Here is an 18,171-nt window from a genome sequence, read left to right as displayed (position 1 = left end):
GGGACTTGTCAACTTAAGTCTAAAGGTGACGAGCGCAGTGAGAGTGCCCCTCAGATCTTTGCTACATAAAGCTCTGAGAGGCACTGCAACTGTTATTAAGGTGTTATGGACAGGCGTGTGGCTTTACACCTGGCGCATGACATATTCATCTCGTCACTTGGTATCATAAAAAAATGTAAATCGCTACATAATGCAAATTAAAAACGTAATAAGTCTAGGTTTAATATATTCGCGTGTTATTCCAGGCAATATCATGATCTTAAAAAGGTGAAATAATACCTATTTGCACCCTTTGAAGTCGAAGCTCTTGGCCCGTGGGATCTCGGTACCCTCACAAAATTTTATGAAAAAAATTAATAGATTGTCTAGGAAACCCAAGATTTAACATCTTGCCCAAAGTGTTAGCATAGCTATACAAAGGACGAACGCTACCATCTTGGGCACCTTGCCGCGGCGATCTAAATTCATTTATATAATTTAGTCCTAGTTTTAGTTTCTAGTATTTAAGCTTTTATTGTACTTTTAAATCATAACTTTCCAAATAAATAAAAAAAAAAAACTCACGTCAATATTACTTATAGTACTGGTGCCAACGAATCTGCTACGAAGTTTGCCGAGACCTCGAATGACTGCTAACCATACAGAATAGTCAGACTCCTCCGTCATAGTATCCAAAACGTCGAACACGAGATTAAACTTAACTTTATCAGCGAAAAATAATGGGAAAAGATCGTTAATAATCTGAAATAAAAAAATTGTCACGCATTAGAATATTATAAGTATCTTTTACTAAAATCAAAGACGTATTGGACGAGAAGAAATATGGGAATATCAGCTTGAGGGAAGTAAAGAGGGAGAAAGGGACAAAAACTTTTGATTAAGATTCGCTGAATAATGAATTCAGCGAATCTGATTCAAAGGTTACCTACTAGCCGGTAAAAACGAAATCTTGTAAATATTTATTACTTACCTTGGCACGGTTAAGAGGAGAAATATTGTTTCGATCTATTCCACTTAAAGCGCTGATGATGTGAACCCATGTCATATCATCGTAATTAACTCGATAAAATCCTGTTAAAAGGACAAACATCTATAATAATACTTATAATTTGTACTACAGATTTCTATAGCATTATGTGAAGAGATAAGTAATAGTTGTACCTGATTCTTGAACATTGAAAATCACCCAGTTATGACCCAAATTTGGGATAACGAAGGAATGCGTTTTATCTGCCATTATAAAGGATGGTTTGGTTATATTTTTATTTTTTAATATTTTTATTTTTTGGTTATATAAATTTGGGGATACTCCGGTTGTATATGTTATAGGAATTTTGTAAATTTCGTTAGATTCACCCCCAGGATGAGTATAGAATCGTTCCTGGAACAAAGCACAGATTTTGTGTATACTATACTGTGACCAATTGTGACCGTGAAACCGACATGGTCTTATCTATAGTAACGTTATTATTGCGTAAACCCAGTGCCTCTATCATAAGATGATAGTGACAGTTATCGCGAGCGACCGCGTACAATTAAAGTAATTTACGTGGTCTCTAGCGACAACTGTCACTGTAAACTCGTGTTAGAAGCACTGATTTTTATTCGTAACTGTTTTTAATATAATTTGTACGCTTAAGAATAATATTCGAATAAGTACCACATTACACGAAAACAAAATACAGTCGACAGGAACATTAGGTTTTGTACCTGTGTTAATGTAACGGTTCCGTTGTTGTAATCTATGCTCACATACAAAAGAGGGTGACCAGCCTGCTCAATCCATGACCTCATAATGTCGGTAATGGTGAACCCAGGATATCCAGCTAAAGCACCAGTGCTGTTTACACTCTGTTCCAGCGCTGTGTACATGTCATTTGGATATCCAGAAGAGAATTGACTGTGAAATGTAAAATTGCTAGGGTAGGCATCATTATGAAATTTAGTAGGTATCTGACGAATGTTGCCAAACTAACCGATCGACGCCGAACGATGTCGGTTGGTTTGTTGGTTTGTTTAAGCAATTTGTAGATTTCACAAGCAAATAATATATAAGTATAATAAGTACAAATAAAACGACCTCGGTGGCCTAACGGTTTGCACTGTCGGCACTGCACGAAAAGGTTTCTGGTCCTGGTTCCGATAGGATAAATTTCGGAAATGGACTTTTCTAAAGTGGTTTTAGCTTAGGTTTACTTCGTAGTGCTGCGGAGTGAATTACGTAGCTCATGGTTCCGGGTTCAATTTCCGGTAGAATCAATTTGGGAAATGATTTTTTTTTTAATTGTTTCTGGTCTGGGTGTTCTTGCAGTTCCCCTCTTTGCATTCTGTTGCTCTGGTACTCATAATGAGTACAGGGAGTTTCCTAGTTTGAGAGCAGATGGTTGTCTGACAACAGAACAGACAAAAGTCCACTTCTAAAATTGGTTCTAACGGGAATCCAAATCGGGTCAAAGAATAACGATATTCAATTCGTGGTACCACCCATAACTATTTTCTTTTTTTTTCACTTATTTCATTCAAAAGGTATACAAGAAAACAATACAATTTCTCGCTAAACTGCGAAAGCATTGGCGAGGTTACACTCACAATCGCAAAACCTCGCAAAACCAATGCATATAGTATATATACTTAATACCTAAATTTATCAAACCCAGTGTACACAAACTAAATTTACATACTTTTAAGAAGTATCAATTTTAGTTTTTTCTTGAATATAATTGGCAAGAAATGTCTATTCGTTCTTTTGCCATAATAGTTATTTACTTATTTATTTTCACGGGTTCGCCTAATGTAAACAGTGGGGCTGGACCACTCATCCGTAAAGAAGATGCAGTAAGCGGCCGCGGGCGGCGACAGTGGGAACGTTAAGCTGCGACGTGCGCACTTTATAATATGCAATATAATATAGAACATACTGTCTACTAAATAAAGTATACATTTCTTTTAGCAAAAGAGAAAAGCCGCGCTGCGTCGCGCTGCACCGCGCGGCGCCGCGGCCGTGCGGCCTTTACTTTGCATTCAAACAAATACCGACTTTATTCAGTAGAAATGAAATTCTATATTTATTACATCTACCTTTCAAAGAAATATTAGCTTATTTTGGAGAAGCTAAGTTATACTTAATATTGACCGAGGCGGGGCGAGCTGGCGACGACGCAGCGCTACTGTACTCTTTTTTTTGAAGAAATGTATACTTTATTTAGTAGAAAGAATATGCCCGTCGTCACCCGCTGCCGCCCGCCGCCCCTTTCCACATCTTCGTTTTCATTTTTTGTTTAAAGAAATATTGCCTTACCTTGTAGAGGATAAAGTTTATGCTCCATATTCGTTTTAATGCATCGCCGCATCGTGATGCGTAGCGCAGCCCTTTGCAACCCTTAAAAATATTTCACAAAGGCTATGCGTGGACTTACTTTGTCTTTAAGTAGTTTCGTAAACCGATTTTGAACCCATCATCTCCAAGCAAATGGTGCATCATTCTGACGACACTACCACCTTTTTGGTAAGTGATAGTGCCAAAGTGGCTGTCGATCTCAGAGGGGGAATTGACATTGATATTGCTGATTGGTACTGCGTTTGCATTGTCATCTGCATCGTATGCAGAATATAAGGTGCCTGTAACGAGAATGTCCGCTGAACCTACTTCTGGTTCAACCTGAAATACTCAAAGTATTATTAAACGCTACTGCAGTACACTCTATAACACCAAGCCTATCAGGTAAAACATATTGGGCAAAAACAATAACTTAATATTACACATCTTTCTAAATTTTAATTCAATACTTACCAAAGCTGTAATATAGTCCTGAAAGTAATTTGCAAAGCCCTCGTTAAGCCAAGTGTCGCTCCACCAATGGCATGTTACTAAGTTACTAAACCACAAATGCGCTGTTTCATGGGCGATGTTCTGTGCTATACGATACTTGTAAAAGGGCGTGGAAACTTCTGGAACGTACAGTATTAACGCCTCCCTAAAAATGTTAAACGTTTATATTAAATAAAGACTTAAATAAACAGGAAACAATGACAACAAATAACAATTCCTAAACGTTGATGTCCTCAAATTTTCGTTAAGCGTCACTTAAGTGAAAATAAATATTGCACACTTTGAAGCGTTACTTTCTAATCAGAAAACAATAATTTATTGTTACAATAATACGAAGAAACATCTATGAACTATACGTACCTGTATTTCATCAAACCCCAATTCTCCATAGCACCAGTTCGAAAGTCGGGTATAGCAACGTTATCCAGTTTTAAATTAGTTGAATAGTAGTCAATTCCGAAATATTCACTCAGCGCGCTTACAACTTTGAGACCGAATTCGAAGGCGTAATCAGTCTGGTCTTTAGCGTCAGGTCTAGACCAGACACCAAATTCTTTGGTACCGTTAGTGTAATAACCACCAAATTCGAATTCGGATATTAAGAATGCGACCAAATACGTAGACATGACAGGAGTTTCGTAAAAAATCTCTCTGATAAAACCGTTAGTTCTAGAACATAGAGAAATAAAAAATAAGGAGTTAAAAAATGGATGGATGTGCTCATAAAATTGAAGTATTTGCACGTTTCAAGATAAATGGAATACCTACTTATTCAGTGTTGACGGTTGTACAACCCTTTAATGCCTACCCTAAAAGAATGAGAAAGATTCGTAGGATGAGGATAAATAAAATCTTACAAGTTCGTTGTGGTCTGCAATTTAGTATTGGTAAGAGATGGTTTGTAATGCGCCGGACGGTCAATAGTGAGTGTGAATCGAGCCTTAAGTGCAGGCTCGTCGAAGCAAGGATATACTTTCCTCGCGTGAGTTGACTCCATTTGCGTCGCACCCAGCCATCTGGTAGTAAACGTAACGTTGGTCAGAAAATTATGATAGACCTATTAAATCAGACAAATTTTACATTATTTATTTTAGATTTTCTTTTGAAATATGGTGATGGTAAAATAGGAATTAAGATTGCTGCTAGAATTGTACAGATTATCTGTCCAGCTATTATGGATAATACCAAGTTGTCGGCGCATATATGTTTGTATTTTAAATTTTTGAAGTCAGTATTCGAGAAGATCAGAAATGCATACATTAGAATTTCTCGATTACGATTTCTCGATCACAATTATCTACATAAATAAGGTTCTAGTTAATCTTGCTATTTTCTTCTTTTAAGCCTTAACGACAATTCAACAGACCTTTTATCTTGCATTTATATTGGTGTAGCAATAGTCGCTATATCTCTACTTATCTACATATTATGAAGTACATCTACAACTGTCATGGTTAGTACCATTATCAAATTTTCAACAGATTCATCTTATCTGTTAAAACGTTATAGTTTTACACAATGACATTTCGATAAAGTACTATTTAAAAAATACATATTTACTACACTTTCATTGCCCTTTTACATAATAAACAGTTTTATTTTGGACAAACCTTTACTTAAAGCTGAGATACAACCCGAATAATATTTGAAACAAACAATCCGGTCGCTTCACTTCGACATTATAAGAAATTTGAAATTAAACTTTAGAACAAACTTTACTTCTATAATGATTTAGAACAGTAGATATTTAATTTTAAGAGTTATTTTTGCACAAAAAACAATAAAAGTTTTACTTACTTTTTCACACCATTTTCGAAGTAGTAACTCCTGTAGAAACCGTTAAGGTCATCTCTGATTGGTCCACGGTACATAATATTCAGGGTATATTCTGTGCCGGGTTGCAAGTCTATTTGCAAATTTATGAACGCAAAGGTGTATTTATCATCAAATGAAAGAGGTTCTGCTGCATTTAGTTGTATGTTTGTAGTACCAGCAGTGATAGTGATATTTGAAGCTGTGTAAGTTAAATCTTCAGAGTGTAACTTGATCTGATTAGTAACATTGTTCGTGGTGAATTTTATAGTGACTTCTCCATCAAAGGTGAAAGCATCGTTATTACCAGTATCGAAATATGGAGTAATTGTTATAGCGTATGATGTTGGGACAATTGGTGTATTCAGTCTGTAATTTGTATCGGTGACAGCATTTACTGTTAGGGCTATTGTCAAGATGAGAAGTTGGTGCAGCATGACTGGAAAGGTAACGCGAAAAAGCATTGTACGTTATTGCTTACTAAAAAAAAGGAAATAATGCGCTATTGTTAAAGGCGATTAATTGTTTTAAATAATTTAACACGACCTCTGTGGCCAAGCGGACGCATTATGATGAAGTCGTGGGTTTGATTCTTGATGGAGCCAGTTTAGGAAACCAATTTTTCTAAGTGGGTTTTGGTATGAATGTTTTGGATTTCACAGTAATTTTATTATTGTGATACAATGTACAATTCAGGAAATTACCACACTTGAGGACCAGGTAGAAATTGTGTAATTTTTTGTGTAGTTTTTTCTAACGCACACACTGCACCTTAAAAAACCCTTAAAAAGGCCTTAAAAAGGCACACAGCATGGGGAAACCCTGTATAGCGGGTGCCGTAGACACATAAACAACCACAAATTGTAAACTCACGAGAGAAATAAATATAAGAATAAAACCCGTGACCTCTGCGTGGCAGATCAGCATGGTAACCATTTGGCCACGGAAGCAGTTAATTGTCTATTAAATATTTGTTATGTATTATAAAAAATAAAGTATTTTGAAAAAGGTTAGGGAAGAGAGAAATATTTTAAAGATAATAGGGCACAGAATGAGAAAAATTTTTGCACATGTGTTACGCAGTGAGGAATTTATAAAAGTTATAATTGAGGGGAAGTTAGAACGAAAAAGAAAAAGAGGAGAAGACGTATTACGACGTATTTACGATTAGGAATGATGTACAGTGCACAAATAAACAGAAACGTCTACGTGAGCAGCTGTAAAGAGGTCATGGAGCTGGTTATGAACAGTGAGCAGTGGAGGAGGCTGCATCGACAAAACCCTGTCTCTTAAATACGTATAGGATGATAATAAAAATATTACAAACAATAGGAGCACAAAATTAATCTGATATTTAATGCTTAAATATACGCTACGAATAATAAATAATGATTAATCAAAATATGCAAAAAAGACAAACCTGAAGTGTACAGCCTGGCCCGTTGTGCCAAATGCTAATGTGTAATCATTTATTTTAAAATATATCTATGATATATGTACACATAACATATTATACACAGATATATGACTGTTTGTAATGATAAACATATGCTATCTCAGTACGTATAATACAATCTCTTTTGCGAAAGATGATTGATGTAAAAAATATACAACCACACTTTATTCAAAAAACACAAAATGTCAGTAAAAATATTCTTATATCGTATCTGACTACAAATTTGTGGGTAATGCTTACACAGAAATGTAAGCCATTTTTAACCAACTTCAAAAAGGGGAGGTCCTCAATTCGACTGTGTTTTTTGTATGTACGTTACGTGCTTACTCCGACTCGATGTTAATGATTCTTCTTTTTTGGAACGAGGGTACTCCAGTAATGGTCCCCAATATTTAAATTTGAAGAAAATATTCCACCTGCAAGGGTGTGAAACTACGGGATGAAATCGGTTTCGCGCAATTTCTAGTAGCCGATTTCAATAAAACTTGGCAAATAGATGTAATTCCATGAACTGTTGAAGTCGGTTTTTCTTAACAAAAAAATTTTAAATTTTTATTGAATTGATATTCAATTATTTTTTTGTGAAATAACTCCACTAGTTTGTTATAATTATTTAACTAGTTTGTTATTATATTACAAAGATCGAAAACTCAGAAAAAATTCCTTCGATCCGGCCGGATTCGAACCGATGTCTTCTAGCTCACCGTGCCAGACGCTACATCAACTAAGTAACGACAAAGTTGTCAAAAATACGTCGTCAACAATTTATGCAAAATTTAAAATTATAAATTATCTGATTAAATAAATAAATAAAGATATAATTATAATTAATATAATTATAAATTAATTTAGATAATTAATAATATAATATAATTATAAATTAATTTAGAAAAAAATTAATTTATAATTTTAACTTTCGCGTAAATTTTTGACGACATACTAATTTTATAACCTAATATGAAGTGTAACAAAAACAGATTCATAGCTACATTGTGTACCTATGTCCAAATACGAATAAAATAGCAGCGCTGGTGGAAAGATTAGAAACTCAAAAATACCAGGATTTCTCAATTTCTGCTCTTAATTCCTGATACGCATTCCACGAAATTTAAATTGTAGGTCCGTGGAAGCCCAGTGCTCTTTCCACCCATGATTATATTCAAAACTATAATGACCCGATTGGAAAACCCAAGGGCTGGTGAATTTCTAACGGATTTCGTAATAAAAGTTAATATTAATGAGCGAACTCACTGACCTTTTTGTTAACACTCTGTACATGTACATTATTTGTTATTTTGATTGCCTTCGTCACAGGTCTCCTCCAAGAAGAGGGTTTACGGTCCGCCAAACTAATCGTTTGTAGACTGGGGACTTCATGTCTTTCTAGGGATTCGTACAGACCTGGCGAATGAGCTTTTTTTGCGCTGCAATTAAATTAAATAAATTATTTGATTCCTAATTTGGGACTTAATAAGACATATTTTAATTACTTCGACGTTTCGGACGTATTGCAACGTCCATGGTCTCGAAGGGTCTGAAGAAGCTGGTCTCAACGTTTTCTAGTCTTGCGAGTTTTTCTAAGTACCTACACTTGGTCTTCATTATTTATTTGTGGTTTAGGGTTGTCACTAGACCGACACACAACATTCACGATATTCGGCGACTCCTTGATGTCGTTTACATTTGCTGATGACTGGATCCCATGACGATGAAAGCTTAAAACCATCTTCTCGGTTGAAATTACGGTGTTTTTTTTAATTTCAATAGCTTCACGTACGATTCTAGTATAGTGATGACGTTCTGTAGAAAGGGTCTTGGGACGCCAACAATCGAGAGCCCATCCCACATTGTGCCTGCTCTAAACACCTGCACGCTTGAGGATTTAATGGCGGCTACTAGCGACGTGGCCGGCGTGGCGGGTTCTGGGCTACAATAGTACAGTGTCATCGATACGATAATAAATAAAATGTAAAAATACAAATAACGTACATATCAATAGCCCCGCTCTAGGGAAACCCTGTGTCATGGTTGCCATGGATATAAAACACCACAAATTATTTTTATTTATTTAAACACTAAATTGTATAAAGTAAATTACAAATTTTAAGAAACAATTTAAAATATTAATGTACATTTACACCCAAACTCATGATAGAAATAAGTGTAGGCTATACAAATATTTCACCCAGCTCCGGCTGGTAACCATTCGGTCACAGAGGCAATTAAAAATTGTAATGACTAGTAGCCGTACTAGTGACGTGGTCGGCGTGGCTAAGGTTCTAGGTCACAATTGCTTGAAGGTCGCCACACGGACGACATAATTTACATCAGTATCAAAATTGTCAATCTATTTCAAGTCTTAATTGGTCATCATAACGCTGCAACAACGCTTTCGTCCCACACAAGGTGGTAGGTTACAACTGAATAATGTGTAACGGGACCTGTGGTTGTGACATTTACATGAAAAGGAACCATCACAATGAAATAACATTGATGCTGATTATTGATACTGTTAATGTTTTTATTAATCAATGCTACTCTCTCTAAAACTGTTATACTCAATAAAAATATCTTTCAATATATTGATTTAACAAAATAATCCACACAAATTTTACAGCGTAGGTGGTATTATTGTAATAATATATTAGTCTAGGGGTGGAATAACAAAATTGCATAATTTGCACTTTTTTTGGTAACGTGGGAGATTGATATTTGTTACTTACTTTGCATCTTCTGTTTGTTTTTGTTTTAAATTGTTGTTTCCTCTGGTCCCTTTACTATGTTAAATATGACATCTATTGGACACGCGCGTGGGCATGGCGCAACTATCATCTTCGGACAATAGAGGATCGCCTACGTGCATAGTTTTGGTTTTAAAAATAATATTAAAAAGTCAGTCAAGATCTCATCTAGTGTGTACTTTATGTTTTCTCGTCAACTTAAGAATTTCTTGTAGAAACTTTAACTCTTAAGCTTGGAACTCATTACCGAGTTGTACTCATTACAATCTTCACTCACTAGAATGATTACCTGGTTATCGTCGGTTCGCGAACGACGTATACACTATGATTTTTTGTAACAACATGTAACGGTTAGGGCGCGTTCCCTATGTCGTAACGTTTTGTTTATCGTTGGACGACAGTCGCGTCTACCCTGTCCCCATACCACGACTATCTGTTGTGACTGTTTCGTGGACGTTTATTTTATCGTTGAACGATTCTTCGTGTTTAGCTGTTCTCAATATATCGTGACGACAATTTATCTTTACACGGCAGCCGCCTTGTCGTTTGCACGACAGATTTATCGTGACGTTTTATTTATCGTCAGACGACTGTCGTTTTAGCTCTTCCCCTTGTCACGACAGTCTGCCGTCGTAACATCGGGATGTCATAACGGGAACGCGCCCTTACAGTTACAGCTCGTTAGTGAGTACCCGGCTTTCTGTTTCTTTTCTTATGACTTGGTTAAAAAATACGCATTTTAAAGAAAAACAAAAGCTAACAATGATATTTTATTATAGTAGCAACATTACATAGGCATGTTCTAAAATAATTACTTCACAGTGGATTCTGATCTCTTCGCACGATTTCTTAAAGTCTAATAAATATATGATTTTCATTGTTTTGAATATTATGAATATTATACTGTACAAACACCAAAAGTGTCCGCTATCAGTCTATATAATAACATATATACAATAATTTATTATTCAAAACTAAATAATAATAACACCTACGTTACAAGCTAAGTGCATAGTCATACAAGCTGCATTACTGCTGCACCGCAAATATTTTGTATCTGTATTTCTGTGATTAGAAATTGGTTTGGATAGTCAATACGACAGCACGAAAACTACATTGCAACTGCATAACAACCATTGACTACAAATACAGGCTCAACGGCACGTCGAACTTACACTTTGGACTATAAACCATTTCGACTCATCCGTAGAACAAAGATCTATGTGCGAGATTATTAGTATAGAGTCGTTCTCAGGATATAGTACATTTCGTTCGTTCTTTTTCGCTGTGGATGTCAGATCGACCGTTGTTCGATTCTATATTTCCGAAACGAAATAAAATATGTGAATTCTCCAAACACCTTTACATACGCTTTAGTTTGAATAACGAAATTATTCTCGCAACGTACTTATTCTCTTTTCGCTATATAATCACATCGGACTTTGTTCTTCGGATGAGTCGATTTGTAAGTTGCATAGAGTAGAATTTTAACCTTAAAATTAGAGTGCAGTCGCGATACAATCCTACCGAGTTTATTGAAATTGCTGTCTATGGAAATTCAGCTCGTGTGACCATAACATAAATAGAATAAGTAAAATGATTTCAATAACTCAATAGGTAATAAATAAAATTACATTTACAATGTCAATCATTTTTTATAAAATCAAGAAGCGCTTTTCTCCATGTCTAAACAAATAAAACACATTTATTGATGAAATAATCTAAAAACGAGGTTATTAATAAAAAAGAAATGACTCCAGCAAGAAGTTGATGGCAATACCAACGAGGTGCATTTATTGAACACATCGTTGAGGGTGTAAGTGAACTAATACTTGAAGAAAGTTACAACAATGAAAGCAAGCGCAAGTAAGTTAATTGACGGCGCTATCAATGCGACGTTATTTTTCAAAGTAGATTCAACATCGTCAGTGTGATCGGATGCCCAGGACACAACGTTACGAGACCCTGATAGGCCCTCACGCGCCGCACTTAAAGCGTCTGCTGAGCACTTATTACAAGACGACAGCCATTTCTCGAACTGAAAACAACAAAAATGTTAAGACAAAAACTTATCTCAAAGCTGCCGTCCGCTGACAAAATAGCGGCTAAGTGACAAAATATTTTTTTGAGATGTCATACAAAAACAATAACCCAGTTTTCAATATTGAAATTGTTTAATGATATTTCAGCTATGCATCGATAGGTTAAGTTCCGATAAGTCGAACATGTTCATTAATTTTAACTGTTTTTGAAAGAGAATTTTGTGCTCCATCTTTTGCTATTAAAATGGATGCTTGAGCATTTGTCACATAGCTGCGTTTTGGTCAGTGGACGGCAGAAAGCTTGTCAATCCATTCAGGGCAAATAAAACTAATTGTACAATAATAATAATAACTTATTATCTCATCGATCTCAAAAATTTGTGGAATTACATCTATTTGCCATGTTATATTGAAATCGGTGAATTAGGTGAAATATTTGCTTCAAATTCATATTGAATGCTACTACTACCCACTACTGAAGTATCCCCTTTCCGACAAATAAAGAATAATCGAAATCGGTTCTCAAATGTCGGAGTAGTCGTGTAACACACACAAAAAATACGTAGAATTAACAACCGCCTCCTTTTTTGAAGTTGATTAAAAATATCTTTTAAACAGACTGTAGTTACATAAGACCTGATATTATACCTTCTTATATAGATTAACATGAACAAACCCTTACAAATACTCAATAAATTATAATAATACAGAACAATGCAAAATTCATGCAATAGGAAAATATAGCATTTTATTTAGGTACACCATTTGGTAAACAGTCAACCTGTCTACATGGAAAGTAGCCGTCACGCCGTCTATAGACATTGGCTATACTAACGATCTTCTTGAAATAAAAAGGCGACATTGTGTACGGTTTATTCACCAATTGAGTCTATTTCATTGTTTTGACTCGCGTTATGATGTTGATAGCTGTTTATATATATAATTTACAGCGTAGTCAAGGCGAGTCTAGGCAAATATCTTAATTCTGTATCATTTAATTAAAGATTTATCTCCAAGCAGCATTCATTTGGAACCACGCCAACTCCATATTTATATTATTGCCTCCGTGGCCGAACGGTTACCGTGCTGGACTGCCAGTCAGAGGTCCCGGGTTCGATCGCGAGCTGGGAGAAATATTTGTATGGCCTACATTTAATTCTCTCGTGAGTTTGGGTGTAATTTGTGGTTGTCTACCTATGTGTGTGTCCATGGCACCCGCGATACAGAGTTTCCCTAGTGCGGGGCTATGAGTGTGTGCGTCATTATTATTACCTTACACCTATTCTGTAAGAAGGTGACTTTTATTTTAATTGCAATGGGCATAGAAATGAAATTGTATTGCTGTACAAATATCTCAATTCATTTTGAAAAATACGTATTTTCGAAAGACATTAAACACTAAGTTTCGTTTCAAGATTTTAGTACCGAGTCTACTGAAGACATAGGCTTTCCCAGATTGTATTATTTCTATGCCCGTAAAAATATACATAATTTCAATAAGAAAGAAGATATCCATAATATTAACCTTAGAGCTAAGTCCAAACTCATGGTACCACGATTTCGTTTAACCAAGGTAAACAACTCTTTTATGGGGAACTGTAAACGTTGTTACAATAAGATTCCGGAGCATATACTAAGTTTATCATTTCCTAAGTTTAAAAACTACATTAAAAATATTTTGATCGAAAAATCATATTACAAAATTGAAGACTACGTGTTAGATAAAGATGTATGGAAAGACGACATGGCTCCAGAATCCACACAAATTTGATTCAAAGTGTATTCCATAGCATTTAAGTTTATTTGAAAAGAGCAATCCCTAGAGTTTCTTGCTCGTTCTTCTCAGGGAGGTCAGCGTAGTGAACGAGCAGTAGCTTAAATGTGACGTTTTCAAGTGTAAATTTATTTTACCTATGGAATAAATAATCTTTGACTTTGACTTTGACTTTGACTATCGCAACTTTCGATCACACTTTTCAAGTCGTTTGTCCTCCAGCTCGAAAGACTCACTCCTCTTTCCTCAAATCTCTTTCCGCGAATCTCACTACTATTCCCTGAACTATCATCTCACATAATTAATTCATCTTATGTGAACTAATTACCTGATCCTAATGTCCGAAATCAAATAGTCAGGCTTGGTACAAAGCCCTAATGGCGTGGATCGAGGACTTTTGTCAATGGGCTTTCTGCGAATATTAATTACATCGGAATTCACTCTGGGGCAGTATTCGGAATACCCAGATTAGAACCAATTAAGAAAAGTTTGTTCCAAAAATCGATCCTACCGAGAATCTAACCTGGGACCTTCTCATGCAACGCCCACAGTAAACATCGATGTCGAGGTCGAGAAGATTAATTAAATAATAAAATTATATATTGCCTACCTAGAAGTTATTGGAAGAAAATGAATGCAATAAGTAATTGGAATTTATGCTGATTCCATATATGAAAGTTAAATACTAGTGTTAATTTCTTTTTATTCAATACATTAATACTTACTTCAGTCAATTGAGCTTCAGTACGTAAAGCAGATGCAATTGTGGTGAGCGGTGAGTTCATAGATGGATACCTATAATAAAAATTAGAAAATATAACTTAACAAAAATAAAAAATTATATTAAGACAGGCTGTATTTCAACAATAGCCGTTAAATATGCGTGTTTATGAAAATATTACGTACATTAAACTCCAACTGTCAAAATTGTCCTTTAGTTCCTCAAGAACCAATTCTACGTTCTCAAAATGACTGAGAACACCGCTGAGTGGAACATCGCGATCTTGAGTCCTAATCGGACTTTCTGTGTCATTCATTGACACTAGGAATCTGAAATGGAATTATCAATTTTAAAGCAATTGAATTATCTGAAAGTATTTTCAGTTTATTTACATCTTTTCAAGTAAATACACAATATTTTATGAACCCATGTGTTACTGAATACTCGTTATATATATTTCATCTTACATGGAGACGTTATTAAGACCCGCTATGACGACCCAGCGAGTTTTGAATTATATGTAGCTTCCAATTGTTTTCTAAGAAAAGCAATTGAAGGGCCCTGCCGAAAATCAAACTCGAATTCGCTGTTTGAAAGGCAGACGAAATTATTCGCGTTGCGTAACACTGAAAGGCTAGCACGATAGTGTGCAACTTACGCGAGAGCGACATAAAGCGGGACAAACTGTTACTCTCGCATAGAGAACAGCGATATCAAGTCGGAGCGATATAAAACGCGACAAACTGTTGTCTTGTCTCCGCGCAAGTCACGCCCTGTCGTGCTAGCCCTACTGGTCGTCTTACGCGTGTTTAATTATTTTGCGAATCTGTGTTTCATTATACTTACTGCTTCAATTTGTCTTCATTAGTAGTACAGCTAAGAGCATCACTAATGATACGTGCTTCATTAGCGACGTTAGTGGTCGCCATACGTTTCCATAAGAAATCATAGTCCTCACCATTACCGCTCTTTAGACCTTGACAATATGCTACTGGCCGCAGACTTGGTGTGATTCTAAAAAATGAAATTAGACATTTCTGTTGAAGTACATTTTGTTCAAAGTTAAAGATCAAAAAATAATAACCTAACCCAGTACAAAGTAAAAAAAACCGACCTCAAAAGTCATTCATCCCCTAGTTTACCACTCTTAGAAGTACACCAATATAATCTTCAAATTTAAATTACCACTTCTGAGGTACCCTCTTTCCAACAAAAAAAGGATCATCAAAATCGGTTCAAAAATGGCGGAGTTACCGCGTAACATATATACAGAAAAAAAAACATACAGTCGAATTGAGAACCTCCTCCTTTTTTGAAGGCGGTTAAAAAAAAGACAACTAAATAGGACAGATTAATAAAGTCGGTGCAATTACGTGTTAGTACATGCCCATTACTATTGGGTCCTTGCCAGTTCCTTACATTTTCAGCTTGTTTTACAAAATTTTGATATTTTATAACAGGTAGATGGTACACTCAATGCCCTAAGATACGAGTATCTGAACCCCTAACCAACCATTTTATTTTGAGTAGACAAATTTTATTGTTAAACTTAAACTTAACCTTTGAGTCGTAAAATTAATTTTGTTATGGCTTTCTTGTTGCATCAGAACTAGAGACGAAACGGATATCCGGTAACTATCTGGCATCCGGTCTATCCGGCTAGTAGAACAATATCTGGCCGTACACCGGATGTTTAAAACTGAGAAAAATTCATAATTTATGCCAAATAAATTGATTTATTGATTAAAAATGATAGTAATAATGACAGTAACTAGGATCGTTGACTATCTGTTTATTACTTGTAACTGAAATAACTATGAAGTTAGATAACGTTATCTGTAAACTTAGAACGAAAATTTCAATAAAGGTAAATTATGGGGGACGAAATCCAGTTTTTCTGCATTAAGTGGTAAGTAAAAGTTGGTTTTATTTATTTTTCATAAACGACACCAGCTTCAGCGGATAGTGTTTCACTATAAGCTCTTGCACATTTTGTTAAATTTTAAGTACTACTTGTTATTGCCAGAGGATCAAATGAAAGGGTCGCAATCACGATCGATTTGAACTATCTCCAAATACAATGTGCACCTTCTAAGTAGTCAGTAGATTAATATATTTTTTTAGGCAAATCTGGTTACAAGGCTTAGAATTAGTTAGATCATAAGCAAATTAATGAAATCAAATTGAAACAAAACAATAACAAGTGCTAGGCTTACACTTATAACAACTAAAAATTTTAGTATAGCCAAAGGATGATGTAATTGCTTTTTCCTTCTCTATCGCGAGAAATTTGCATTCGGCACTTACATTAAAGTATTGCCAAATTTGTGATTATTTTCACTGTTAACATTTTCCTGTTATGTATTTGTTTCTATTATCGAATAAATTAATCGGTTTTTCTAAAAACCAAGTGATCACATCAAATAAAATTGTCAATGTGAAAGTGCAATCAATCAACCACGGCGTTGCGCGCTGTAAACCGGTCGCGACATGTTTACGGCAGTGAGTCAGATATCCGTCGGCCGGCTATCCGGCTATCCGGCTATCCGGCCACGGTGCTCGCCGGATATCCGGTATCCGGCCAAATCACTATCCGTTTCATCTCTAATCAGATCATTTTAAGCCAATTTCATCTTTATCGTATACTTCATTACAGAATACAAATTTTAACCTTAAACTTAGAATTATTTTACACTTTTCAGTTAATACAAAGATCGAATACATAGAAAAATGTCTTCGATCCGATGGAACGTGAACTCACGTGCATGCTCCACCGTAACATTGCTCTTTTACCAACTGAGCTACAGGTCCAGTTACCGAGTCGGATTAATTCTCCTATGTGTTTTTGTTAAAGACCTTTGTACTGGCTTTCGGCATTCTTTACCGCTAGTGACATCTAGTTTTTGAACAACCTTCTCACTGCAGTCGGTATCTTAACAGGTCGAGGCCGTAACAAGACTCTCAGAACGATCGGCTAGGGGTTCAGGTATCTTAGGTTATCGACTGTACTCCGGTAAAGCAATTATTATAAAATATAATAAAAAACTCATAACATACTTGACACTTTTATAGATTTCTCTCAGGTGGCGCTACTAAATAAATCAACGAACAAAACAATATTCATTACATACATTTTATATATTTTTACGAATTGATACGTTGAAACCGTTTTTATAAGAAAATAATTTACAATTAAACTTTACAACAAAGAAGTGAAGATATAAAGTAAATTATTGTTAGCTACGCTTTGAAAACGCATGTTCTTTATGAGCTTAGAGCGTCTTATGGCTTTGTAATAACATTTATAGAGCTTAATGCATCATATCATTTAATCACATAACATAATTTTTATTCCAATAAACTTATATTAAGGGTTATGTATATCTAATGATCAACTAGTTCGGACTATAAGACCCCACTATTTAAAAGACACAAGAAATGTTGTTTGTTTTATTTATAGGAATATCGTTACGTTATTAGAGACGTTCGAATAAACCTGTATAATACCCGTAACAACTCACAACAACACTTTAATGCGGTTTTTTCCTCTTTAACAAGTTATTATTTGTAGTTTATAAAATCAAATTTTTATGCTATACATTTCGACCATAGTTATAAGCTTCGCGTCGCGTTCGTCTTCGTTTGTCTGTGGTAAAATTTTCGAAATGTGACATCGTGATTAGTGCCCATATGAGTACGGCAATAAAACTACCCACAAGTTTTCTTTAAATTCGTTGAAGCTGTTTATGATTGCAAAATTGTTGTGGTGAACCTACTTGTTTTGATTTCTAAAACT

The 18,171-nt window shown here is 35.3% G+C and overlaps 2 protein-coding genes across 4 annotated transcripts in view; both read right to left on the bottom strand.

Annotated features, from left to right (window-relative positions):
- Positions 1-6,078, bottom strand: part of LOC113231891 (membrane alanyl aminopeptidase-like) — a 12,569-nt gene extending 6,491 nt beyond the window's left edge. Inside the window, exons 1-9 of the mRNA XM_026466432.1 lie at positions 5,627-6,078; positions 4,687-4,845; positions 4,190-4,498; positions 3,791-3,974; positions 3,417-3,658; positions 1,711-1,900; positions 1,162-1,381; positions 971-1,071; positions 565-741 (exon numbers count right to left, since the gene is read on the bottom strand). Of these exons, the coding sequence (XP_026322217.1) occupies positions 565-741; positions 971-1,071; positions 1,162-1,381; positions 1,711-1,900; positions 3,417-3,658; positions 3,791-3,974; positions 4,190-4,498; positions 4,687-4,845; positions 5,627-6,078 (2,034 nt within the window). The remainder of the gene's footprint in view (positions 1-564; positions 742-970; positions 1,072-1,161; positions 1,382-1,710; positions 1,901-3,416; positions 3,659-3,790; positions 3,975-4,189; positions 4,499-4,686; positions 4,846-5,626) is intronic.
- A 4,701-nt stretch (positions 6,079-10,779) lies between these two features.
- Positions 10,780-18,171, bottom strand: part of LOC113231800 (membrane alanyl aminopeptidase-like) — a 24,656-nt gene continuing 17,264 nt past the window's right edge. For all 3 annotated transcript variants that reach the window (XM_026466332.1, XM_026466334.1, XM_026466331.1), the window contains exons 12-15: positions 15,222-15,389; positions 14,561-14,704; positions 14,380-14,449; positions 10,780-11,876 (exon numbers count right to left, since the gene is read on the bottom strand). In XM_026466332.1, coding sequence (XP_026322117.1) covers positions 11,664-11,876; positions 14,380-14,449; positions 14,561-14,704; positions 15,222-15,389 — 595 coding nt within the window. In that variant the 3' untranslated portion in view covers positions 10,780-11,663. The remainder of the gene's footprint in view (positions 11,877-14,379; positions 14,450-14,560; positions 14,705-15,221; positions 15,390-18,171) is intronic.

The sequence above is a fragment of the Hyposmocoma kahamanoa genome, unplaced genomic scaffold (assembly GCF_003589595.1).
Source record: "Hyposmocoma kahamanoa isolate Upper Pololo Valley unplaced genomic scaffold, ASM358959v1 66, whole genome shotgun sequence".
Classification (NCBI taxonomy): domain Eukaryota; kingdom Metazoa; phylum Arthropoda; class Insecta; order Lepidoptera; family Cosmopterigidae; genus Hyposmocoma; species Hyposmocoma kahamanoa.
The sequence above is the reverse complement of the archived record's forward strand: the minus strand, read 5'-3'. Positions and strand labels throughout refer to the sequence as shown.